This window comes from Pollicipes pollicipes, unplaced genomic scaffold (assembly GCF_011947565.3).
Source record: "Pollicipes pollicipes isolate AB1234 unplaced genomic scaffold, Ppol_2.1 Scaffold_4740;HRSCAF=5597_pilon_pilon_pilon, whole genome shotgun sequence".
NCBI lineage: Eukaryota > Metazoa > Arthropoda > Thecostraca > Pollicipedomorpha > Pollicipedidae > Pollicipes > Pollicipes pollicipes.
The window spans coordinates 5,569,130-5,596,304 of NW_023596545.1; the positions used below are offsets into that span (position 1 = coordinate 5,569,130).

The 27,175-nt window shown below is 58.3% G+C and overlaps 1 protein-coding gene across 2 annotated transcripts; it reads right to left on the reverse strand.

Moving 5' to 3' along the window:
• Positions 1 to 1,299: 1,299 nt before the first annotated feature.
• On the reverse strand, positions 1,300 to 24,611 carry spin (lysolipid transporter protein spinster). 2 transcript variants are annotated; one of them, XM_037221439.1, is made up of 9 exons: positions 24,005 to 24,611; positions 23,260 to 23,456; positions 14,841 to 14,992; positions 12,575 to 12,778; positions 9,695 to 9,829; positions 7,056 to 7,317; positions 4,725 to 4,823; positions 3,418 to 3,715; positions 1,300 to 1,673 (listed from the first exon to the last, which is right to left on the reverse strand). In XM_037221439.1, the coding sequence occupies exons 1-9, from the start codon at positions 24,219 to 24,221 to the stop codon at positions 1,510 to 1,512; spliced, it is 1,728 nt and encodes a 575-aa protein (XP_037077334.1). In that variant the 5' UTR covers positions 24,222 to 24,611; the 3' UTR covers positions 1,300 to 1,509. The 2 variants fall into 2 exon arrangements, with proteins under 2 accessions (XP_037077334.1, XP_037077335.1); XM_037221440.1 differs by having other exon boundaries at positions 1,535 to 2,217.
• Between the last annotated feature and the right edge of the window lie 2,564 nt (positions 24,612 to 27,175).

Genomic DNA, 27,175 nt, shown 5'->3' on the forward strand with positions numbered 1-27,175 from the left:
AAACATCGTCGGTTCACCGTCGTCGAATTTCACCCAGGCAGCAACGGAGGCGCAGCGACCGACCAGAGGCCGTCTGCTCTGCTCTGAAGCCGGCGCGCTCCGCTTCCGGCCGAAGTAGGCCTGTATCGATTGGCTGTGATTAGCCGAGCGTTTCGGCGGACCGTATCCGGCCGGCAGATGAGCCGCCGGCGCGGAAGCGGGAGCATTGCCCGGCACCAGTACAGATGGAGAGGACAGCCGGCGTGCCGGACGGCAGCAGGCTGGCTAGCGCGCTGAATGCACGGAAGTGGCGATGCGTTTCTCCTGGCTCGATGAGAAGTACGGACGCCACGGACAGATTGCGGCCGCTGGGATGACGTCCATGTCCGATAGGTACTGCGTGGAGCAGACCCCGCAGTCGGAGGGGATGGAAACGACGACAGGGTGTCAGGACCGCAACTATGGTGGCGGCTCTGACAGTGGCTGTAGTGGGAGACAATAGGACAACAGTGGCAAGGGACAGACAGCGGTGGCGATGGTGAAGAACGGGAGTGGCCGGAAGAGTAACACCAGAGTAATACCTTGCTCGGTCCAGCGCCGCGACGGTGGCGCCACCTTGCACGAAACTAGGCACGGCGCTGGCAGCTGCAGAAGGGCGGTGGTCGGCACAGCCGCGCCGCACACGGCCGCCCCGCCGCCCCACAGGTGCCGCCCGGCGCTGGCGCAGGAGTGTCGCGATGAATTATAGCGGCGATGCCAGCAGTGCACATGTGGTAGGTTACAGGATCAATAACGGTAATGTGTATAGTGCCGCGCTGAGTGCCCCGTGCACGTGCGTATGGATGGGCTCGGTTGGGACACGGTGGGAGAGGCGAATCGATGTGGTCAAGCTCGTCTGTTCTCTCCTGGGTGCCAGTCAACCTGCCTGATCCGGTGCCGCGCACATATACACACACACACACACACATATATATATATATATATATATATATATATATATATATATATATATATATATATGTGGACATGGCAATAAAAGTCGGGCCCTCCAACACTCGCCCCGCACCGCGGCACGGATTTCTTCGCAAGAGCGTCACGTCATCTCATGCCTCCATCACATGCAGCCCACTCCTCATCCACCACCGTGACAGGACCTCGGGAGCTGCGCAGCCTCCGGCGCTGGCCACGGCGTCGCCGTCGCCCGGTCAGGTCCGGCCGGGCATAACCCCGCTGGCACACTCCAGACAGCGCGCGACACCGCCTCCACCGAGGCGCGACCCCACTCTCGCCTGGTCTGGCCAACCACCACAAACGCCCGGCAGTAACGCACAGTCAGACGGCTATATTCACAATTTCACAATATCCGCTCTACAACACTGGGCGCGCGAGGAAGCGGACCGTTACGCTGGGGCCCCGCACCGCCAATATATACAATACCAACATACGCACGGCGGCCCAACAGCCCCCCACAATTGTACACTGAGGCTGGCGGCCAGAGGCCGGGGCGGGGCGCCGTACCCAAAGGTGCTATCACACAGATCCTGGACCCCACGCCTCCAAAGGCGGGGCGCATCGCGAGGGCATTGCTGGCGGCGGGGCGCCGTCCGCCCGCTGCTCCTGCTGCGGCGCCTCCAACCACTCGAGGTGGAAGATGTTCCACTGGTCCAGCGATGTCAACGGCACGCCCAGCATGTCTACAACAGAAGGGCGACCCACGGAGATCGGGTGCAGCCGTCCGCCGGTAGCGGACCTGCTTCTCCCGACTACGAACTACGGCGGTATCGCCGCAAGAGGCTCCAGGCCGTCTTGAGCAAGTGGAAGAACACGTTGGAAACGTCAAGCTCGAGCCGCGCATCGCGAACAGCTACCCTTATGAAGCAGGACCCGTTACATTGGCCGGTACGCGTTGTCAGTCGGCATCGGCCGGGTCTTAGCTAGAGCGGCGTGGACATCCAAACCACCCATACAGAGCTACGCACGACACCGACGCCACGGAAGCAAACACGGGCGCGAGCAGCGCCGCACTCCCAGCCCACGTGCGCGCGCAGACAACAGTGGCGAACCCACCGGGAGGACTAGACAGCGGCGCCACACAACACTGAAGCTTCCGGTCGCGCCCGACAGTTGACATCAGGGTCCACTAAGACAGCAGTTCGCGGCTCTGTTCCCGGAACATGGGATCGTCGGCGAACACGTTGTTTGCGGGAATATCGGCGACCGCCTGCAGGCACTCGCCGCCTGGAACCGACAGGACGCCCGATTAAGCAGACGGCAGGCAGCATTGCCTGAGCCACGGACAGTACAGACAGACAACCGCACGGGCGGGCCGGATGCCAACCACGGCCTCCACATGTCAACGAGAAACGGCGGCAGCAATCTGTACAACACGCATACGGTCCCAGAACGTCCCTCCCACGACGAGACGGCCGTCACTGATGAAAGCGCCGAACGCCACACCCCACCAGCTGACCCTGCCGTGGCGCGACACGGGACCCACGCAGCTGTACCCCGTGCAGGCCCCACGGCCGCTGCGACACGCGGCGGTGGCGGCGGCGGCACAGTCTGCGCCCCAGGACCGGACGGGCGCCGTCAGCGGCTCTGGCCACCCGACCAGCCCAGGCCGGAGCCGGAGCCGGAGCCGGGGTCGGCGGGGGCGCCGGCCCGCGGCGACGGCCGGTGCTCACCGCTGGCGCCGGAGCGTCGACGGCACTCAGGAGGACATGCGGCGCGGCGCGAGCGGCAGCTGGGACGGCCGTGGGCAGGAGGAGGAGCGGGGTCGGCCTAGCCGCTTCAGCCGCCGCCACACTGTGAGGATCGCTGGCAAGGATCACGGCGGATGGGGGTGACGCGGGCTCGGATGCAGCGGACAGGGCGTGGTGGGTCTCGCGCGCGGGGCCATGGGATCTAGGGGCAGCTCATGAGCGGTCGGGACTGAACGCTTCAGGATAATTGGGGAAGCGCGATGGACCAGCGTCACTGGTGGAGGTCAATGACGTTTGTCCACCGACTAACCACAGGTTAGTATCGGCAGTGATAATTATAAGTTATCTCTGCTTGTGGATCCATGGCGGAAATATGGCAGATCGGTCACAGGCGGAGGCTGAGGACCGATTGCAGAGTTCAAAGCGGACCATGAGTAATGAAGACATTTTGCACAAGCACGCCAACACTGATGAAGGCTGGCCGGGATGAGACATGGAGACGGCAGATCGGGATAGCCAGTGTGACCACAGTCCAGAACATTCGCCTTCCATCATCTTTTATCATCTTCCATTCAGCTTCCATCATCACCACATTCTTCATAGTCCCGATGAATGTCACCCCAACGGAAACCACACAATCGCCACACACCATCCGATTCCCACACCGGACTGCACACCCTAGCGACGCGACCCAACAGCATCCGCAGCGCCACCTGCCTTTCTCTAGTTCCCTCACCTGCCGTAAGGCGACGGGCGCGTTCTCGGTCGCGCACGATGTAAGCCGCGTTGATCAGGAAGAACAAGCCGCCCAGCACCTCGACGAACATGGTGATGAACAGCGCGTATTGCATGCTCTTGAAGCTGACGTAAGTGTCAGTGTCCGGGTCAGAGACGGGCGCGGCCATGGCCAGCGAGACGCTGTCCACGCTGGCTGCCGTGGTGAAGTTCAGTGGCTGTCCGACCGTGGCGTTCAGCACGGTCGCGGTCGCCTGAGGCTCGCTGGGCGCCAGGAAGCGCTGCAGGGCGTCCGACACCTGCCCGGCGCCGAGGCGATGGTCAGCGAGGGCCATCGGTCAGTCGGCCGGAGGACTGTCGGAGAGGGCCAACGGGGGCGGGGAGCGCGGCGGCGCCGGCGCGCACAGCAGAGCCGCCACAACAGGGGCAGGGAGCGCGGCGGCGCCGGCGCGCACAGCAGAGCCGCCACAACGGGGGCAGGGAGCGCGGCGGCGCCGGCGCGCACAGCAGAGCCGCCACAACGGGGGGCGGGGAGCGGGGAGCGCGGCGGCGCCGGCGCGCACAGCAGAGCCGCCACAACGGGGGCGGGGAGCGGGGAGCGGGGAGCGCGGCGGCGCCGGCGCGCACAGCAGAGCCGCCACAACGGGGGCAGGGAGCGCGGCGGCGCCGGCGCGCACAGCAGAGCCGCCACAATGACCACCGCAAATGGCTGCTGCTGCTGTCGCAACACCAAGCGCTGACCTGCCTCGGTGTTGTTATCACTGGTTTGCTCAATGTGGTCAGCAAAATCAATCTTTTTTTCGAATGTTCTCGATATATGTTATCGTTGTTACCGTGTAAAAAGCTCCTGCTCATTCCATCGCGTGGTGCAAAGCTCTGCGGGCGACGGTTCCCGCTGGCACACAATGCCAACCGGTTTGAGGCCGGACACAACGCGGTAATACATTCCAACCCCATTAAGACTACCGCGCGGACATAGCACACTCACTCATAGCCCCCACAGCGCAGTCCGTGATCTGAACCCCATGGGGACTGCTGTGCAGACAGGGCACGCCCACTGATAGCCCCTACAGCGCCTACCGCAGCAACCGCTACGATTTACTGCAGCGTTTCAGGCCACCCCACACCAAGGTCGTCAGTCGGCAACAGCCGACTTTCGGCGGCGATAATGCACCACTTTCATCTGTTACAGGCCCTCTACGAGGCCGACTAATGCCCGATCCCAGACGATTGCAAGCTTCAGCAAATCCGAACACCACGGCCACCCCAGACAGCGTCAGCCGGCACCAGAGCCGCCGCCATACGTACGATGCCGATCAGGTACGGACTGCCAGCATCTCCGAACAGGTGCGACGCCAGGATCTGGAACGCTTCGGCCGTCGAGCGTCGGGTGGGCACCACCACGTACTGGAACAGGGACAGTGCGCCGCGCGTCAGCGCGCCAGTACGGTGACGCAGGCGCGGTGGGGACATCCTCGACAGGCCGTGGCCCACACGTCGGGAGCCGCCCAACAGGGGCGCAGCGGGACCTGGCTGACCAGGCGCGCCACGAGGCCGGACGCCGCAGCAGCGACGGCGCCGCCCGGTGCCGCCGCTGTGACAGCGCCCGGCCACAGCGGCCGCTCCTGGGCCGGTTAATGGGCCGCGCGCTGCACCGGCGTCACCAGCGACCACGGGCGTGTCAGCTGAGGCCGAGTCGGCGCCGTCAGCGCGCTCGACCGACGGCAGCTGATGACGACGTTCGGCTGATGCGGCACGCCCCAGAGCACCCCACTGAACCAGCAAAGCATCGCATCCCAGCGGAGCATGACATCGCGTCAGAGCCATCTGCTGGATCGACACATGACGGCATCGAGCCGGCGAGATCGTTCGTCTTTTGCACTGCCGGCATGGGATGACGGGCGGCCGCCAGCGACGTCGGCTGTCTGTCCACACACGGCGGTTGTCGGGCGGCAGCACACCCAGCCACTACACATCCTCTCTCCGTGTCCCCTCACTTCCCTCTCCCATCGGTATCGTAGCAGCGCAGCAGGGATGTTACCCCGCACCGGGTCCCCCGCATCGCCAACGCCGTCCGCCCATCGTGCCCGGCTCAGGGGTTCCCATACACCTCACACCACCCGAGCTCCGGCCAGCCCCGGAGGTGTACCCGGCCCGGGGCTCCCATACACCTCACACCGCCCGAGCTCCGGCCAGCCCCGGAGGTGTACCCAGCCCGGGGCTCCCATACACCTCACACCGCCCGAGCTCCGGCCAGCCCCGGAGGTGCACCCGGCCCGGGGCTCCCATACAACTCACACAGCCTAAGCTCCGGCCAGCCCCGGAGGTGCACCCGGCCCGGGGCTCCCATACACCTCACACCGCCCGAGCTCCGGCCCGCCCCGGGGCTTCCATACAACTCACACCGCCCAAGCTCCGGCCAGCCCCGGAGGTGTACCCAGCCCGGGGCTCCCATACAACTCACACCGCCCGAGCTCCGGCCCGCCCCGGAGGTGTACCCAGCCCGGGGCTCCCATACAACTCACACCGCCCGAGCTCCGGCCCGCCCCGGAGGTGCACCCGGCCCGGGGCTCCCATACACCTCACACCGCCCAAGCTCCGGCCCGCCCCGGAGGTGTACCCGGCCCGGGGCTCCCATACACCTCACACCGCCCGAGCTCCGGCCCGCCCCGGAGGTGCACCCGACCCGGGCCGCGTCGACAGGCCGATCCACGCCGCAGCGGCCGCGCGGCAGGCAACAACACGCGTCCGTGGCGCCCCGCCGTCGCCGCAAGGATCACTCCTGGGTCAGTTTTCCGCCTGAACGAGATCACGTGTCCGGGTCACGGGGAGCGGGGGGGGGGGGGGCGGAGGGAGTTGGAAAGGGTGGGGGGTGGGGGGTGGGGGGGAGAGCGCCCCGCCTCTTTACCCGGGCGCAGTGCAATCTGCAGTTATTTGGCCGCAGTCTGCTCTGGAGTGGGTGCCTGGGTCACATCACCGATGTTACCGGGACGACATTACGTAAACATGGTGCGATATACATTTTAAAGGCGACTGAGACTGCCTGCACACAACGCGACGGTTGTTTCCTATCGCCCTGTTCTGCATACACAGGACACGGTTTTTAGAAGACCAAGACGTACCAAGTGATTTTGGTGGCATTATTGAGATCAGGAAAATGAAAAAAAACTTTAAGAAATCTACTATTGACACCTACCATGGACACATACATGTAAATGACAAAAAAGTTGACAAAGTAACTGCAGCATTCTTTGCAAAAAGATAAACACGACGATAAGTGCACAGAAACAAGCGCAACAAACTGATGAGAATGCTGATTTGTCCAAACCAGACCTAGACAGCCGCCCACGCGAAACACGCCCGCCAAAATCCGCAGCCGTGCGGTACAGCCGTGCTTCACTTGCTACGCCACACGCAATCAAACGCATCTAACACATGTACTAACGCAGCGCCAACGCGCCCCTTCGTTGTGCAGGCGCAGGACACTGGGCCAAATCACGGACGTCACCGAAACGAAATCATGAAAACGCGTGCGATATACGTCGGGGGCGCGGCCATGCAGGCGCGCCGTTCGTTGATGTTTTAGGTGCGTTCGTTCCCTCACATGCCGTGCGCGTCCGCGCCCGTGCCCGCTCTCACCAGCAGCATGTCGGCAACGATGGACCAGTTGAGGTTGAGGAACACCTGGCCGAAGAAGAGCAGCACATAGGCCCAGTTGGTGCTGTACTGGCAGACGATGGCGCCGCTGAACATGAACGGCATGGAGAGCAGCAGGCCGGCGGCGCAGACGATGGGGTCGGCGCGCGGGAAGCGGGGCCGCAGCCAGGTGGCGGCAAACGAGCCGAGCGACACGCCCACCAGGCCGGCCAGCATCGTCACCACGCCGAAGATGAAGGACACACTGCGGCAGGCACGAGCAAGGTCAGTCGGCGGCCCGTGAGCAACGCGACACACCGGGCCAGCGGCTGCCAGCCGGCCGCTTCTGAAGGACACGCTGTAACTGGGACGGACAGATGGCTGGGGAGGAGGGCAACCACAGTCGGCAGACGGCATGTGTGGAAAGTGGTCTTACAAAGGCAGGGCTAGTGCCAGGGTGGTTGGCGGACGCACGATACGCGAGATGAACTAGACGGTATGGAGCAGTGATGTTTTGCGCAACGCTGGCACGCCGCCCGATACGAGGCACACGCATGTCGTTTATTTGCCACATGTTTGTGTGTGATACATATGTTTGTGTTGTCATAAACAGCAATAGGACGACGCTGGCAATGTGGGCAGCGGAAGCGCTGCCGTAGAAATGAAGGGCATGCTCATACCTGCGAGGACAGCGCGAGGGCGTCGTTGCAGACCCAAAAACAGATGTCTTACTACAACAACATCGGGTAACCGTCCACAGGCCATTTAACCAGCCGCCATGCGATTTCACTGTCTTATTTTATTTTATTTTATTTATTTAGAAGACAACGGGCCGACAGAAGCAAAGCCGACGCTCAAAACAACAAAGCGTCATGCGGGGAACGGGAGCAGCCACGACGGACAAAGGTAAGAGCTCATGACAGACAAGATGAGCACGAGCCCAATGAGCGTCGGTGCAGCCCTCTGGCGGTCGTCACGCTGAACGGCCAGCTGTCGGGGCACGCGGCTCGAGTGGTCCACCACGGCTAGTGAATAGGCGCATGTGCAGGCGACGCTAATGAGAGTGCGGATGTGACGGGGCAGTACACGACAGCTTCGTCCCCATCCGCCCGCCGCCGACCAGCTGCAGTCGTAGCTGTGGTTTAGCTCGGTGCAGCGGCGGAACACCAGTGATGTAACACAAGTGTGCGGGACCAGCGGACGGCGAATCTCTCATGGTAAACAGTACAGATGCAATGAAGTCCCAGCCGCGAGCAGTGATACAGGGATGAAGCCGACTTAATGGCTTCCCTCTTCCGTGTTGCGGCCTTTCAGGCCACGGCATGGTAGCGCAGGGTTGTATACACATCGTAACACGATCCAACACCGAATGTCATAAGCCCACCCCATCGCCTCAAAACCAAACACGACGACCATCCCCAGTCCAAAGACCACAATCGGATTAGAGTGCTAGCCAAATTCAGCAAGCGCACTTTGCCCCCCCCCCTCCTCCTCCCCCCCCCCCCAGCCAGCCCGCGAGGAGGGTGTTTGGTCATCTGGCCTGCACATTCTAAACACGGAGAGCTAGGAAGGCTACGTGCCCTTTGCACACTAGCTGTAATGATAAGCAGAAGACATCAGCGGGCGCCCAATGAGAAAGCGGCGAATGACGCGGTCGCATGGCAACAGCTGGACCCAGATACTACGACCTAACTTATGGCAGACCATGTCCCCATTTGAGGAAGCGATCAGAGTGCAATAAGTAACAGATAACCCGGATCGAGTTGTCTTTACGACGGTGATCATGGAGGGCACCCGAACTAGCAACGTCCTGGGTCAGAAAGCCGTTTTCAGGCCTATTAATCCTTCGGCCCGAGCCATAGCCCGGCCAGCCTCACGCGGGCGTCCAATATCGTCAGAAGCTCCACACAGCTGGCAGCTCCGTACCGGCTCCACCGGCCGGCAGTACGCCAGTGGACCGACCGGCCAGGTTCCGAGGCGACGGCAAGCACGCCGCCCGTGAAGCGAGCGCGCGGTCAGACCGGCCGCAGCGGACTCTGTGGTTCGTGCCGGCTCCGGCCTCGGTCACAGCCCCAGCTCTGGCCCTGACCCCGGCCCCGACGCCGGCCCCGGCCCCGGCCCCGGCCCGGTCCCGGTCCCGGTCCCGGTCCCGGTCCCGGTCCCGGTCCCGGTCCCGGTCCCGGCCCCGCGCCAAGGTAACAGGGCCGCACTTACAATCAGGAGCCCAGCACGCTATCGACGGCGCAGCTTAACTACGAAGAGACAGGGCAGAGACACCGGACCCTCTCTCAAGGAGCATTGGCGATTGGCAAACTCAATCGCGAGGCCATTGCGTCACATGCTCACAGACTATTTCACGAGCACAGCAGCCAACTTAAAGCGCTTAGTTACACAGCTGTAGAGCGAAACTGTATTGCTGAGGAAGTTCAACTGGTGATCTGAAACATACGCAGCACACCCCCATACGAGGACATTGCAAACCATTTTCAGCGGACGCCACGGACTACACCAACATGCCGTTAGAGCTTACCTTTCTGAACTGAGCGGCAGCTGCTCAGCACGCACACCATGCCTTTACACAAGGGCGGGCCGAGACCGGCTCACCCTGCGCCAGCCGGCCGGCCGGCGTCGGCAACACTTACTCGTTGATGTCGGCGTTCTCGTCGCCGACCTGAAGCTTGAGGCCGTCCGTCACGTACTTAGGCCCCCACCAGGAGAGCGCGCCCGCCACGAACGCCACGCACGTGAAGCCCAACGTGCCCAGCAAGAAGCTCGGACTGCGGGCAGGAGGCACGGCGCACGTCACGGCGGGGGAGGGGGGCGGCGCCGGCGGGACGGCGGCGAGCCGCGCACGACAGATGCTGGGGCGAGCGTAACCGACGCTCCGGCTCGCGCAGCACCGCGTGCTTCACACGGCCGGGACGACACCCGCAGGCCGCGACAAGCGGACGGCCGTGTGCCAGGATTCAGTCCACGCCGCCCGGCAACGCAGGCATAATCTCGAAGAAATCGGATGTTGCGGCTACGCAGCGCTCGCTGCGGGCCGGTTTAGCACCGTGCATCGTAAACTGCGGAACTACTGTGTACACGGTGGTTCTGGCGACCGCGAACATGTCAACTGTGCGGTTCGCAGGAGTGCCTTCCCGAACCGTGGGCATACCGGCAGAGAGCGACACCGACGAGGTGCAACTGCCACGCAGCTGAGCACACGCGACTCATCCGTAGTCGTCAAGAAACATTCAAAGCCTGAGAACACATGTCACAACAGAAAACAAACGCCCAGAAAAACATAAATAGATCGGCAGCTGCATCTCCCACTGCGCTCAGGTAGCGCGTCCGTGTTGTCCGGGTGTTCAATGACAGTTTAGTGTATGCCAGGTGCGCCAGAGATGGAGGGCCTAATGATATTTCGTTGTCGCCACAGACGGGGACTTCCTTCTCAGGAGACGGAGGGAACACCGACCTCCGGCACATTTAGCAGGGTCCTGCCCTCCTTCCTCCTCGCATGTGGAAAACGTACCCCTCGACGTCAAAGGACGGGGAGGCGGTGCAAGCCCCTAGGGTTTTCTGACCTCTCCGGTACGCCGTGCAACCGTGCCATAATTTCTGGCAGCCTTAGGGGTATCCATTGCACGTATTTTGCCGCCAAAAGCGTGTCTCTGGCATCTACGGTTTCGGGGCAGCAGCGGCGTTTGAGGAACAATGCACGGCGACCTACGGCCGGCTCAGGCAGCGACCGGCAACTGACGATTCGGCTGTCCGCGCGCGACGGGCCGGAGCTGCATCACTGACGGAGTCATCACAAACAAATGCTCAAAGCAAAATACAACCACATACCATTGTACTCAGAATTGCACAAAGAGCACGCCTGTTTAAGTTCCGTATTGATATGATGCATGGTTTCCTACAGATGAGCAAGTAAGGCTGAAACGGTTCGATTTTCAGAATTTCACTGTTAGCGTGGCATAATGGGGTTAATGTGGGTCGCATCAACGTCCCCCACACTGATCAGCTGATCCCCTGATCAGCCGAGTCATGAAAAGCGGCGAATCAGGGCAAGGGCTAATATCCCGCCTGAAATGGAATCGCATCATGGCAGCGGAACCCAAGCCGCCCTCAGAGCCGCCAATTACCGTGCCGCCTGCGTGCCCCAGTCAGCGCTGGACCCGGTCCGGCGCCGATGGCGCCGATGGCCACCCGGCGGCGCTATCGTAGCCGTCCGCCACCGTGCCGCGCCGGCCCAGCTCAGCCCCGGCGCCTGCCGTCCACAGATAATCAGTCCGCCCCGCCGAGCCGAGAGGTCTCAAGACGGTACGGGCCGCCCCGCCACGCAGCGAGCGCCGGCGTCGGCCGGGCGCTGGCAGCGAGTCACGTGACCTCTTCGGAAGGAGCAGCCGAGCCGTCGACGTCCCCAGCTTCCGACGCGGCTCACTTCCGACGAGCCTCCGCTCGAGTGTCCGCATTGTCTCGCACCCGAGACGGATCTGGGGCTCAACCGGAGGGTACCCGTCAGAGGGCCAACAGGTGGCAAGTGCCCCGGCCGGAGGTATCGCAGGCGACATCCGACCGACCGAAGTCGAGTCGGTTTCGATACGGGCCAGCCGACGGCCGGTCTGACCCCAATACCGACGCGCTGCCAGCCTCGGTGACGTCCGTCCGTCAGCCAATGCTGGAGCCGTCCCAACTCGCGCCGCCGCCGCGCGTGCCGTCGCTGGGTCGCGCGCACGCACGCCGATAAAAACACCGTCGGGCTCCATCGCCGCGGTCCATGCCAAGTCGTTGTCAGTGACGACTCCGTCTCGCCCCCGCCCCCGCCCCGAGCGCGTGCCGACGGCGGGGCGGGGCTTGGCCGGCCCGCGACGGGGGCCAGCGGCCAGCCGGCCTCGCGGCTGCCCTCCGCCAAGGTCGCTCGTCGGACCACGGCCGGCCGCGTCCACTACGAGCGGATCAGCGGCACCAGGGCGCCATGTAGCATGAGCGACGGCCGCGGGCGTCACGGGGCGGGGCTCACTGCGGCGGCGGCGGCGACGGCCTGGGACCGGGCACCAGCGGCGCAGCTCTGCTGTCAGTCAGCCTGTGACGCCATCGTCGGAGCCCATGCGTACTGTCACACAGCTGGGGCAAGTGGAGTGGCGCAGAGCGAAAACGTGCGAAAACACGCCGACTGGTAGGTACATGTTGTCGTTCCAGGATGGGTGCACTGTTGTTTGCTCTCTGCGGTCTGTTCCGAGCACGATTTACGTACAATTATCTCGCGATCCGTATTATTTCGCGATGTCGCGATTTTCACCATGTAGTACCCTAACGGCCTCATGTACCATGCTGTGGGAAACACTCATGTCTTCCATACTAAGCAGCGGCCGATTATCAGCGCCGCTACCTCATTCACTCACGCACTCACTCACTCACTCATCCACTCTCACTCACTCACTCACTAAACCACCCACCCACCCATCCACTCTCATTTATCCCACCACTTACCTCGCTCCACCCACTCTCACCGCTGTCTGGGGCCCACTCACTTGCGTATGATAGCGCGCAGGTCCTCCGACCAGGTGGTGGGGCGCAGATTGGAGGTGCCCTCACTCTCGCCGCGCGGCGGGTCGATCAGCACCGCGATCAGCAGCAGCACGGCCACGGCGCCCAGGATTGGCGTCACGCGCAGGCCCCACTGCCAGGCGCCTGCTGCCTCCGCCGCCTTCGAGCCCACGATGTAGCCTAGACCGCTGTCAGGGGAGGATGACGAAGTGAGACGGCGCACCCACGCGGCCACCATGTGGCCCGCACCGCTGGTGGCGGTCACACGACCGACACGTGCGGCGGGGACCCACGATGGCGTACGCGGCGACTCGATGGTACGCACAAGGCGGGTCACGTGATGGGCCAACACCAAGGGACGACACGGCATAGGCGATACGACTGCGCGATAAACAAAACGCCACAGGCATATACGCCATCCACGCCCCGTCTGCCATGCTGAAAACACGCCGTCCCTACCGACAGAAGCTACAGGTCGTCTTGCAATCAGCATATTGGACAACTGGACTATCACTCCTGACCACGATTTCTTGTGAGCTGTCAACACGCGTCAGCGCCGATCAGGACGTTTCCTCGCCAATCAGGAGCGGCGTAAGTTATGACGAGAGGACTAACATTCGCTTAGTTACTTGGTCAGCACCCAGCCACATGCCAACGAGCACAATTTTGCTCGCCGTCCGCCACGTGTTTACGCCCAGACACCGGCCGGACCGCCGGCAACCGGCTGGGCGGCCAGACACGTCGGGTGTCGGCGACAGTCGTGGCGCGTCAGACGTCCCTGCCGCGCCGCGCGCGCCCAACCTCACCGCCTTGGTAACTGCCAGCGCTCGTAACCACGCAGCAACAGCCGACACCGCGGGGCGACCACGGCCCGACCGCGCAAGCAGGCACTACGCGCGCGCAGCGACGGCCGGTCAGCACGCAGACTGGGAGGGGGCCGAGACGCCCCGCGGAGCACGCGGCATGCGGCTGCGCAGGCGGTCCGTACGTGCCGGCGGCGCGCGTCAAGACGTGGTCGACTCAGAGGCGGCCATGCACAGCGCTCCCTCGAGTACTGTGAGGCGAAGAGCAACAGCGAAGAGTCGAGTACTATGGACCAGGTGTGCCGAGATGACACAGGATGCGTCGGAGCTGCGACGAGCAGACGCCTCTATGACCGCGTGGCTGCATATCGGGGAAAACAAGGAGGGAACATAGTGCAGTGTGGGCTGGTCAGCCCACAACCACGGGCCGTGCGAGGTGTTTCCACAGCAAACCGACGAGCAGTCTCGAAACGTCGAGCTTTTCCTCAATTTAACACTAATGCTTGCTTGATGTCGTTTGACCGGTGCCTCCTGGCACACTGAAGGTCGACTTTTTCGATATGAGACTTACATCCCACTGATGAAGAAAGCCAGCAGCTCACGGCCTTCCCTGCTTACATGTATCATGCACGTATCAAATGTATGTATCATGTATCAAAACCCCACATCATGCCAGTTGGCTGGAATCGAGAACGCGAAAAAACCAGAGAAGTTTCTAATAAAAGAGGACCACGAGTCCTTGGCAGGAAATATCTGTACACCGCCACAAGCACCCTCGAGGAATTATCCACTGCCGGCAGATGACTGGCTGCGAACAGCACAAAAGGCTCCACAACCAGCCCAATCTGATCCAATTGAGGGACATCTGACCGGCGCGTGCGCCGCAGCGGAGTCGCCGTAAACACCGGCACGGCCGGCCGCCAGCCGGTGCGGTCGCACCGAGGTCATATCGGCGGTCCAAGGGCACCGATCAGCGCCGCCAAAGGACCCTCCGCTATCGCACGAGATGCGGAGGCGGCCCGGTTGGCGTGCCTTGGTTCATGGGATCCAGCGTCGTCACATCCGGACCAGAGGCGAGGCGCCGATGGAAGCAGACCAGAGGCGATGAGTAACGAATGTGCAGGTAAAAACAGCCAAAACGAGACAGGAAGTCATGCAATAGCAGCACATACGGCCGCTGTAACACCTGGGCATGCAGGCACAATTCCTGCACAGATGACAGCGCAGCACCACGCGGTGAGCCCCCTGCGGCATCAGACGTCAACTGTCACGCAACAGCGGACACACAACACAACACGTAGTGTCAGACACTAGGCTCAACACAAATAGCCATCAAAATCAACACAAGCTGTCCTCGACACTGCAGTAACACCCCTACGACACATGGTCGTTTCTACCGACCGCCCTCCTCCCCCGCCCCCATCTCTCTCGCCGCGGCCGACCGCACCTGCCGATGGGGATGGCGAAGTAGAAGACGGCCAGCATGATGGAGCGCATGTCCTTAGCGAACATGTCGGAGATGAGGGTGGGCGCGATGGTCGAGTAGCTGGCCTCGCCGATGCCGACGGCGGCGCGTGTCAAGATGAACCCGGTGAAGGTCTGAAACGGGCCGGGCGGGGCGGATCAGGGCAGGCCAGATAGTGCTAGGAAAACAGCGCATGCCTACGGAAGACGTACTGTAAATCGAACATCATGCCGATACCTCACAAGTTGCCCAGAAGCGATATGCGGTAATTGCGAAGCATACGCAAGTTGGGTCACTAAGTTTAGGAAACATACAGCACACTTAAAACGTACAATGCCGCCTCCACGGCCAGCAGAAAAGATACACTTCTTATCAAGCGGGACCGCGTACAAACAAGATTCCGAGAAAACGCATCGCTGTGTACGACTGGATGAAAAGGTCAGCGGATAGCCAGTCTAACAGGGTCATCCTGGCTCCCAACCGTATCGGCACAACATTGGTGGTAAGCTCACAGAACTCACAACCAGCTCTGGTTAGCAAGTTACCTGAAAGCAAATTACCCGTGCACACCATCCAAAACACATAAGAACACATAGGAAGAGGAGCTTTCATCGGACAAGAGCACAATGCGAACAGCACCAAACACAACCTGCATACAATCAACCTTTCTCCATATTTTCGGATGCTGAAATGCCGCAACAATGCCCCCCCTATAAACAAGTCCGTTTTATATTCAACGTGACATGTGCAACACCTACGCAGGTTTTGCATGAGAGGCACGTAGTAGTTAACAGCCATAAGCCGGAATTCTGATCCAAGTTGAGGTATAGGTTTCTTTTTTTCTTATCCGCGTTTCTGAGACTAGAGGGGAGATGTCAAGATCGGATGGGTTAAGCTGGAATGACGGGCAACTTTACCGGAATATTGTATTCAGAGAGGGAAAATGTAAGAAACGTGTATTATCTTCGGAGTCATATGCTGAGCTCTAATGCGCCTGATTTTTGCTATATCACGACAGCTGCAGTCAAAAGAGCCAAAAGTGACAAAGGGTACAAAAGGGCACGGAGCCAAAAGTGACAATAGGGTGTCGTTGCAGAATGTTGCCAGTTGCGGTGTTTTTTTTCTCCCTTCGTTACAACGGAGTCATTTAAGGTTCGTAGCAAAAATTGTGGGTAGGTTTCAGACATATTTCGCCAAGCATATCTTAGACGTTTTGAGGACCATTAGAACACTTTTCATACTCTAGACAATATATACAAAATGCATGCCGTTTTACAAGTAACGGATTTCGTGATCAACGCTTTTGCGGGCAAAACTTTATAGAACTACTGAAAAGTGTTCTTGAAACAGTGCATCATCTGCTATGCACTATGAAGCATCGTAACTGCAGCCCGGCCCATTTTTGAGATAACAGTTATGTATTTTGTGCCAGCTTCATATCACTCATATTTAGCAAATATTTGATGCTTCTGTCTTTGTCAAAAAGTCGCATACGCATAATGAAGCTGTTAGTCGGTACCTGACTAATCTCTTTCCGAGCCGATGAAATCTCGGAATATGCTCATTATCAGAATGACCAAACTGCCGATAGGAGAGACGATACAAGCGATACTGATAGGAATACACAGGGCTCGTCCGCGAATTGTGCTTACGCAACCATGATCTTGGGGTGGGAAGTTCCACAGTAGAAAACTGGGAGGTCATCTGATCTTCACCGCATCGTAAACTCCGTGGCCTCTGACCCCGCCAGGATGATGGAACTGACCCGCAGGCTCGGACTGCATGAGCCACGCATCGTAGCACGCCTCTTGATCCAGCCCGTTCCGGACGTGAACATGGTCAGGATGCCGTCCTGCTCCGACGGACCACTGATGCCTGCCGACGGCTGCGCCGGCTCCTGCCTCACGTGCCGGACACTGGCGGGCACCACCCGCCGGCTGACGAGCGGCCCGGCTCGAGACGGCAGGCTCGGTCAGATCAGATCCCGCCGACGGCTGCGCCGGCTCCTGCCTCACGTACCGGACACTGGCGGGCACCACCCGCCGGCTGACCAGCGGCCCGGCTCGAGACGGCAGGGTCGGTCTGATCGGTGCCGTGAGCACGTCGTGATCAGCCTACGAATGGCGATGCATCCATCTCCGTCGAGGCGGCGAGTGGACGGTGTTCATCCCAGTGCGCTCTTACAACACGGGTTGCTGGGGTCAGCCCGTGGGGTTTAGCAGTGAGTCAGGTCCGTATGATCAATACCCTGCCTCCACATTAAGTGCAGGTGTGTCACGGTCTATCGGATGCGGCCTTTTGCTTGGGCTGCGATCCTTGCAGAAATGCTTCCCCAGGGTTTGAGTAAACGAGGAGAAAACAGTTGATTTCTATGCTGCATGCATTCGATGCCACGGTGCTATCGATCGCTAATCGTTCGCGACGTTTGATTTGTCCAATGCAAAGCACCACAGATGCATTCTATGGAAGCTGATCGCGTTGCGAAAGTGCGACCTCAGTCGCACGCTCGGGCGAGGCATCTCCAGACGCTACCCGTCTGAAGTGTGACTGCTACCGAACCCATACAATACCGGCCGCTCGGGCGAGGCATCTCCAGACGCCACCCGTCTGAAGTGTGACAGCTGCCGAACCCATATCTGGACCCGTTTCTCCGTTCCGGTCCGTCCATGCCGGTCCACGGTCTATGGCGAGGCGCCCGACCACGTGATGGTCACAGGGCCAGCCCACGCCAATGGCAGGCGACGGCGACCTGACCTCACTCGTGATGGCCACAGGGCCAGCTCACGCCAATGGCAGGCGACGGCGACCTGACCTCACTCGTGATGGCCGCAGGGCCAGCTCACGCCAATGGCAGACGACGGCGACCTGACCTCACTCGCTCAATAATAATCGCCCCGGCCTGCATAACCCGCTCGCGAAGCAACAGTACTGCCCACAGCGACCGTGCCAAGAGGTACAGACACGTCTCAATGCCACACCGTCACTGCGAGTAAGCGGCTCCCAGCTGCCGATAAATGCTTCCAGCGCAGGTTTCTGACGATGCGAACATATATATCACCAAAAGTTTGCGAGCACAACAGGCGAACAGCGTTAAGGTGGGACAGCAACAATCCGGGCACCGTCCGGGCAAACAAGCGGCACCGAAGCGTCCGTCCAACAGCCGTCGCCAGAAGGGCATCACTGCCAGACCGAGCGGCTAATGTTAGACGAGCCTCGGCAGCGATCTGCGACGTAAGGTCACCATCTGCCAAATATGGTCACGCCTCGCAATACGTCGGTAGAACGTTATAAACAGCAAGGCATGTGCTGAAGTGAAAAACCACAGCCCGGCGGCCTGGCATTGAGCAAAAGGTTACATGACACAAAAACGGAGCTCTAGTTCAAAATCAGACGCAGTGTCGTCCCACGCTAAATGTCTGCGTCGCGGCGAACGGCGGCTTCAGATCGGCCATGTCTAATATTGGCACCGTACGGCCAGTAAATACGCGATAGAATGGAAAACATTATGGCGCAGGTGTTATCTGTCCACGAACCAGAACACTGCGCATAGTACATTGCAGCGCGTCCGCTGCCAGCGATCTACTCGAACAAACCCCGTGTGTTTAGTTGCTGCGGGCAGATCCCGTGCCCGGAATGCATACAAACCTGCACCTCTAATCCCATATTCCTGCCAAGTCGAGGGGGTCACGTGGGGTTTCTCGGTTGACCGGGCGCAACCGGACGCAGCGCCAAGCGGAATCACGCGGCTTCGCGGCCGGCGTCGGCGGTCCTGTGATTCCTCCTCCCTCCCCCCCCCCCCCCCTCCCACTCCCCAGACGTGCAGCGACGGCGCCCCACCACGGCGCCACGTCAGCCCACGTGGTCGTGAGGCCGGCCGGCCCGTTAGCGGCGGCGCGATGACGTCATGGGCACGGCCGCCACGCGCCGGCTAGGCGGCGGCGCGGCCGTTGACGCGGCGTGGCGGCGGCTCGGCGGTGGGGAGGGACCGCGAGGGCCAACCGGCGCCGCGGTGGCTAGACGGCCGGGTCCAGCCTACGGCAGGGGAGGGCGGGGCGGGCGTCGGCGGCGCTGAGGGACCGCGAGGGCCGACCGGCGCCGCGGTGGCTAGACAGCCGGGTCCAGCCTACGGCAGGGGAGGGCGGGGCGGGCGCCGGCGCGGAGCAGCGCTTCCACCTGCCGGCACTGTAGGAGGCGACCTCGCCGAGCTTCGGCCGCCGGGCGAACGGACAGCCCGATGAGGAGAGTTCGGAGGAGATGCAAGAGCGATGTGACCAGGGTTCGCCGGCGCTAACCTGGAGATTTGATGTTAGGAGGCCAAATCCAAGGCTCCGCACTTATGGAACCTCCCAAACGTTTTCTAAATAACCGTGATGATCTGGCTGCAACCAAGCGTCCATTTCGCTGAAAACGATCGTGTACAACATATATCTACACGCGGAAAAACGTCTGACATGAGCTGTCTGCGTCGACATGAATATGCTGGATGAGAGAGAAGCTTCGTCAAAAAAGTGTTAGAGAGCAGAGCCCGGATACAAAGCTGAAACCCAAACACGAAAGCACAGAGCACTGCTTCACGGAGTACCACGTACACTTCCCTGAAAGCTGGGAATGGAGCCCCGCTCACAATGAAGTGGAGACTGTACCACTGGGAAATGATAAAGCATTGCCGCCCTCCCTCTACACTACTACCGCGGGCCCCAGGGCAGATGTCTCCTCCGAGCAGGACCTCTTTGGGTAGGGAGTGTCTAGCCAGCCCTGATGCACCCGCTTGGGCTGAGCCCCCTACAAAGCCTGGACAGCCGATTGGTCGCGAGATCTCGTAGCCGCCCGACTGACCGCACCGCACGCCGCACCCCGGCGGAGTCGCTCTCGTAGCGGCGGGTCAGCTGCATCTGACCGGACGGCCGGGCAGCGGCTGGCCAGCGGTAGGCCCCGGGCTCACGAAGACAGCGGCTGACCAGCGGTAGGCCCCAGGCCCCCCAGGACAAGTCGGATCGGTCGTGTACCGGCGTCCGACCAGGAATTACGCCAGCCGCCGGCTAAAGCATCGGACAGGAACAGGCAGCTTTAGCGGGATTGCAAACCGGGGGCGGCCGACCCGCTGAGAGACGAACCGACGGTCGTTGGAGGGACCTGACCACTATCGATTTGGGGGCCAGTATTGAAACGATAACATTGCAGCTGGCGACATACGGTTCACGTAAGGCACCGGCACAGAGGAGGGGGGGGGGGGGGGGGGGGAGGTTAGTCAATGGTCACTGCCCCTATTGGCGAGGCCCTTGATCGTTTTCCATGAAATCAGTGGTACAAAAACTGCTGACAGGTGTGCTACGACGTAACTTCTACCGACAATACCTTTACACAACGTAAGTGCTACGCGACAAAAATCATACTAGTCATTACTTCTACTGCAGACTTATATGCGGAATTATTGCTGTGACAAAACTTACCCTTAAAAACTTATACCAGTCATTACCCCCGCTGCAAGAACTATACAGTCATTGACCACGGGATTACTGCTAATGGCAAGGATTTCACGCAAAGTTAGTGCTACAGCAAATACTTGTGGCAAAGCCTGTTGTAGAAGTAATAATTGTTTCATGCTTTGGCGGCACGAGTTCTGTCGCGTAGTGTTTATGTCGTGTATGAGCTTTTGCAGTAGAAGCAATATCACGCGTGGGTCAAGACTGCGCAAATCTCTGCTGCATGAGTAATGAAGAGCACAAGTTTTTGCAGCATAATTTTTTTCGTGTTGTCCTCATGTCATGTTATTGCAAAAGCAATGCCGCACACAAGCAGGCTCTAGGTTGTTGCAGTAAGCGTAATGACGTGCATAGGCTTTATGCATTATTGTTCTGTGTACCATCCATTTTCTGAGTAAGCGTTTTACTCTGCAGTATAAGCATGTTACGCACGAGTAGTCTAGAAGTTTTTAGAGCAGAAGTAATATCGCGTATAACTGATGTATCACTCCCATCATCGGAGTCTTTTGCCGTCACACTTCAGCCGTGATACCCCTTGGACGTAACTAGAGGTCAGTCGATGACAACTGTACCATAAAAAACAATGACCACAAAAAATCGTCTCTCCGCGCAGTGACCTTTGAAATGGGCGCCTATCAACAGCTATTATCGCAAGTGCTGCGATTCGGTGGCAACGACCAGCTGTAGCCCAGCAGCTTTGACGCAACCACCCTGTCCACGTGCGCAACACACCATCGCCTCCTCCCCTCCCGACCACCGCCCTGCGTGCGTCGCGCCCGCTCGGCACGCCGCGGGCTGCGTGGCGATCAATCGGCGGCCGGCCCGCATACGCCACGCCCACTCGGCCGAGTGGTGACGTCACACCTGGCGTGATCGGACCCGGCGTCGGTGATTGGCCGAGCGCCGAGACGTCAGCTGCCGGCCGGTCGGGCCTTGCGATCGTCTGCTAGCGGTGCCGGCCCACCCCCGCCGACGCCAGCCGCCTACCAGGTGACGGGGAACGGGAACGGCGAGGGCCGTGGACTGCGCGCAAGGTGCGCCGCCCGTCCGAGCGAGTCGCTCGCGCTTCGGGCGGCTCGAAACAATGATGAAAACGTTGCCGCCGAGACCCTGGGCAGTTAATTGGTCATTTCTGGTCACAGAATCACGGGCTCCCCGAATGTTCCTGCACTTGTGGGGAGATGTTGATTTTAAGTTTTTGGGCTCAACGACAAACCGCGGTCGTTCAACGCCCAAAATTGACAGAACCAATCCGAGCGTTGACCACCCGGCGCATACACCGGCAAGCGCGCCGCCATCTTCAGTGAATTCGAAGGCGAGGCTTCGGCATGTGGAACAACTTTAGTGATGAGGTCACTCAATGTCTCCTTCATATTTTGATACTGACTGCACGCTGCAATTAAAATCCGCGGTAACAGGCCGCTCACGTCACCGTCTATTGCCACAGCTTCTCAGGGGAGAGGGGGAGGGGAGGGAGGCTCAAGGCTCCTGCACACCGACTGACAATAAATTGGGCCACGTACGGCAACCACGTTTTCTGCATGGCTTTGAGGTAAATTACCCATTATCTCCGCTCACCCCCGCCCCTCCCAGCTTCTTCGCGAAGCCCACACAAGGATATCCTGATTCCCCCCCCCCCCCAAACGCAGATAGCCTCACACCCAAGGATATCCTCCTCCGCCCGACAGGCAAAGATAGTGTCACCACATTCCTCACGCAGCACGCACCGCTCGTCGCTTGGCAGCTGGTTTGCAACCATGCACCAACGCCTTGGGCCAAGTGTCACCTGCCTGACGCGCCTTTGCACAACGCACTGACCGCACACTGCGGAACTTCACTGCCGCGAAGTGAGCTCACCACGGACTGGAAAACTAATGTTGGCTCCATGCCCTAGAGGCATTTAATCCGCACCAGGTCAGAAACCATTCCTATCACAACTAAAGATTCCGTAGCCAGACATGCGTCTGGAGCCAGAAATAGATCTCAGGATCTGATCCCAGAAGTATGCGACCACAGAACCATAGGAGCCTGGATCCATCCTTGGCATCCAGGCACATGCCTAGCTTGCGCCACAGCATGTGAGTAGCGAGGAAAATACCGGCAATAGAAGGTGCCATTAAGAAAAGCTAGTTAAATAAGCACTGGTTCGGCCCACACATGTTAAACGTCGCCTAAATACAACATCTTGCATCTCCACCAAGTATCTGTTACCATTTTCCGACAAAAATTTAAACAAAAACTGGAAAGACGGTCCCGTTTGCTGTAGCAGCCGCCCTGCTGGGACCCCAGTTCGATTCTCCACGCTGACAGCCAGATAAATCTGTGGTCGAGAGCTCTCTCAGCAGCCAACCGAGATGGACTGTCTGACAGGGTCGTTGCATTAATTTTAGGCCCCGAGTGCAACACGGACACGTCATGGGACGCCACAGTGAGCATTGGTGAGGTGAGGGCTTGTCATGAGATGAGACGCAATAAGAACCCAGGACCAGAACCCGTCACGGGGTGGGACGCGTTCCTGTCCAGGGGACACATCCCACCTCGTAACATGACCTGTGCGGGACCTGACAGGGGAATGCCGCTCCCTGATAGTGCCTGACCATTCACAGCATAGAATGTGCATGTTCATGACATCTATGGCCAGCTAACACGTGGAAGGATAAAGCAAATCCATAATGCAGACATGTGGTTGGATCTTCAAGTGTGAATCCAGGATCACACAGAGTTCTATGGTTACAGGATCCCGATATTCCTTTCCAGGGAGAAGGGGCTCCAGGCACATGCCTGCATGGGGCCACAACTGACTTCTGGGTGGAATGTGGCACAACCATGGGATGTGCCTAGCCTGTCACATGGGACCAATCCATTGGATGCAAACCAACTACCAGTTAGCATGCAACCTGACAAAGCACAGCACCTACCTCCATGAATGAGCCCAGCAGAGTTGTCAGTGACCAGATGAACACACCCAGGGCCATGATCCACTTGCGGCTGTATCGATCGCCCAGGAAGCCAAAGAGTGGGGCGAAGATCATGTAGGATATGATGAAGACAGTCTGGAGGAGGCCAGCCATGGAGTCGTTCACATCAAAGTGCGTCTGGATGTCTGTCAGAATGCCTGTGAAGCAAGGGTTGGTTGCTGAGTATCATGCATGAATTATGAATAAAAGGCATGGAAACCCACAAATCTAATTGTCTCATATAAGGTGTACATGCTATCTTTAAGGGCATTGCTCAGGATGAGTTGTGGAACATAGTAGCACTCCTATTTGAAACAAGCATCACCATTTAGTACACTCATACTTCAGACACATAAAATATTATATGCTACCTAAGCAAATACATAAACTGAAGATATGGATGACTACCTCTGTCCAAATCTGAAAACATGTTAATAAATCATTACACAGTTCATGAAAATCACAACACTGGATGTTCTACACTTTTGGTTTCCATAGCCGACCTCACACAGACTTGAACACCATACCTTGGTTTGCATTCTATTGATGAACTGCAGCAAAAATTTGCTTTCTAGCCACATACTGATACAAAACTTAACAAGCCATACACACTGCCACAATACCACACTGAAGTAAAAGACCCGCACTAACACAATATGTTTGTTGAAAGACAAGGAAAGAAAGGTCTCATAGAAATTGAGCTTACCAGCTATAGTAAATCTGTCCATATAATTTATAAGGTTAACAAAGCAAAGGATAGCAACAGATATTCCTTGACGAATCGTAATCTTTCTGCCAAATGTTGATGATGCTCTTGTAGGAGTCACTTCACCCGATGGAGTTGAAGCGAATTTGACATCTGGCACATCACCATTCTTGACCAGCGTTTGCTGGGATATATTTGGTTTGATGCCTTCCGCCATTGTGTGAGACTGCTGAACAGACGTGAGTAGCTGCTAGATGCTTTGTGAATGCCACCGGTTTGTTTTCAACGCACTGTTGGGATTTTTGGTGCTATACACTTGACAGCTCAGTAGAACAGCTACCTGGACGTCTGGGCACACAAACAGCGATGACGTCCCACGGCACGTCCAAACAAATCACAAGTGTTTTTCGGCAACGAATTTTCCCCAATCCGAAATCCCGATCAACTACGGGAGGATTGCTAATCTGATATGTTTGGTGGCTGGCTGGTGCACAACAGCAGTCCACTTCCTTGTCAAAGAATGATGGCACTGAGCAGCAAACTCGCGACAGGGCAGATTTCGGCCCGGCGACTGACACCACCGGCGGCGGCGATACCGCTCCCCGAGGCGCTCGAACTGGAGTGACGCCAACGGGACAAGTCGAGTGTAATATTGGTTCAAGGTTTCGTTTCAGTAGATCTGGCAGCTAAAACATCCTAAACTGCTGCTTTGAAATATCGTAACAAATATTGAGCGCTGCAGTGGCTTAATCGAAACAAAATTTCCAAGCAGTTATGAAATGGTGCAGTGCTAGCAGGATTCGTGACCCGTTATACCTGTTTGAATATATGATGCCGTAAACTGCATTCAAATTCACCAGGAGATATAAGCGATAAGGTCAGGGACATTGGTTAAGTCCCAATGGTAATGTGTGATAATTGTTATCACTTTTGGCACATCCAAAATCCGCAAGCTGTTCGTTATCGATTTTGCATATTCCACTGACGTTTTTACACTGGATTCCAAGGTCACCGACCCAGGCCACGTCAGAGGTCACCAATTAAGATAGCAATCGCTGCCTGACGCTTTTTAGTAGCGATTTTAGAAGAATGCAGAACTGATGGAAGTGGTCAAGCACAGCAAGCTATATTTTTTCGTATGCTTCTGGAAGTTCAATATCAGTGACCCGAGATCAGCTCAAACCTGCCCTTTATGCCACTTTGCCTTAATATTACAGTCCCAGCGAGCATGTCCAACTGGGAACCTCGTGCGTTCGAGGTGGGCAGTCATATGGGGCCCATCGGGGCTGCCCACTGCGGTCCCACGTGGGCATGCCATGGGCAACCAACTGGGTGCCACATGAGCAGCCCACCTGGAGTCATTTGGGCTGCCCAGTTAAGACCCATTTCGGTCCTATGTGGGCATCTCATGGGCAACCAACTGGGTCCCACATGGGCACCTCAACTGGGGCCCATTTGGGGCTCAACTGTGACCCACATGGGGCCCACCTGGGTCACCTAGTTAGGACCTACGTGGGTATGTTCAGCTAGGGCCCACGTGGGTATGTCCAGCTGGGACCCATGTAACCAGTCCAGATGGGACCCATATAACTAGCCCAGATGGACCCTTTTTTGACCGCCCAGATGGGCCCCAGTCTGGCTTCACCGATCCGCTCTTTCAAATTCCATCTGATTGATGGACCGCCGTAATTTCAGGCAGACTGCTTCATGTCATCAATGATGAGCTGGTTCAGGTTTATGCGCCATATATTTTACCAAAATTGCCTTGGCACCATTGCACTAAACATACACTTTTCTGTCATCATGCCCGATGAGCTAATCACTAAACCATTCAACGCATGTTATGCGTTGCCGTTGCTGCCGTTGTCGGTGCAATGGCTCCTGCCGTCGTCGCAGTCTCTCCCGCTGAAACCATTTTCCTGGTGGATACCAACCAGAAGACCTACCCCCAGGAGACCTACGCTCACTTGACCTACGCTCACGATGCCTACGCTCGCTGAAACTACGCTCGCGAGACCTACGCTCGCTGGACCTTCGCTTACCAGACCTACGCTCGCTGGACCTACGCTCAAAAGACCTACGCATGCTGGACCTACGCTCAAAAGACCTACGCTTGCTGGACCTACGCTCACGAAACCTACGCTCACTAGACCCACGCCCAGGAGACGTACGACAGCGTGATGCCCATGTTATCGAGTCACTGTTGGGGGTTCGTCGCCACTAACCGCGGAGAGGGTAAACGACAGCTGATATTAAAGGCACTAGATAGCGTTGTCCGCTGCTCCATGGGTGTGCATGGCACCTTAACATCGTAAACGGAACAAAGGCGAGGGAGGGAGAGAGAGAGAGAGAGAGAACCCATTGATAAAAGTGGTACAACTCCATAACAATGGACATTGACACATAAGCGTTGGAACGTTTCAAGAAGTGGAAGGGCCAAACTCAGGACGTACTTCAGGAACTTTTCTGGAAAGCAAGTCCGCTGACCAAGGGGAGGTGGGGGTAGAGATGGAGGTTATTTTTGCCCTTCATTCAAATGTCATAGCTGCTATGCTAGATATGCATCTAGAGCTGTTTCTCACTGGTGCATAATCTTTCCCATTTTACTCATATATGTCATTCGGCAAATATGGCTATCCAGCTTCCCAGGGTTATTCGTCGATTTCAACAATGTCTTTCCTGGGGAGACGAGATTCCATAAACGAGTAGACAATCTAGGTCATTGGGGAGGCAACTGTTTCCACAGAGTAGATACCAAAATGCTGCCTGGACATAGACCGGTGAGAATTTTGAAAGTGAATCGATGGCTCGCAGTGCGACGGGTTTTTCATGCGCCTTCATTTCGCTAGCTGTTTTTCAAAACAAGACTTGTCGCAGCATTTTAGGCGGAAACAAATCCAGACACTCAAAACTGCCCGAAAATGTGAAAAAAGCCATAGAACTGGGATTCTCCTTTCAAAACCAAGCCACCGAATGAAAGCCTTTCTGTCATATATTCCTTATCTGGGCCCTGCTCCCGTCCGCCGTCGGCGGCCACTGACCTGGCCCGCCTGTCTCCCGCGTGACTGACTGCGAACTGATCATATGGCTGCTTTGTTGCACATCTCTGGATCAGCGTTACTACTGATTGGTGCGTAAAACATATGTTGGACACCTGCAGCAGTATCTTTC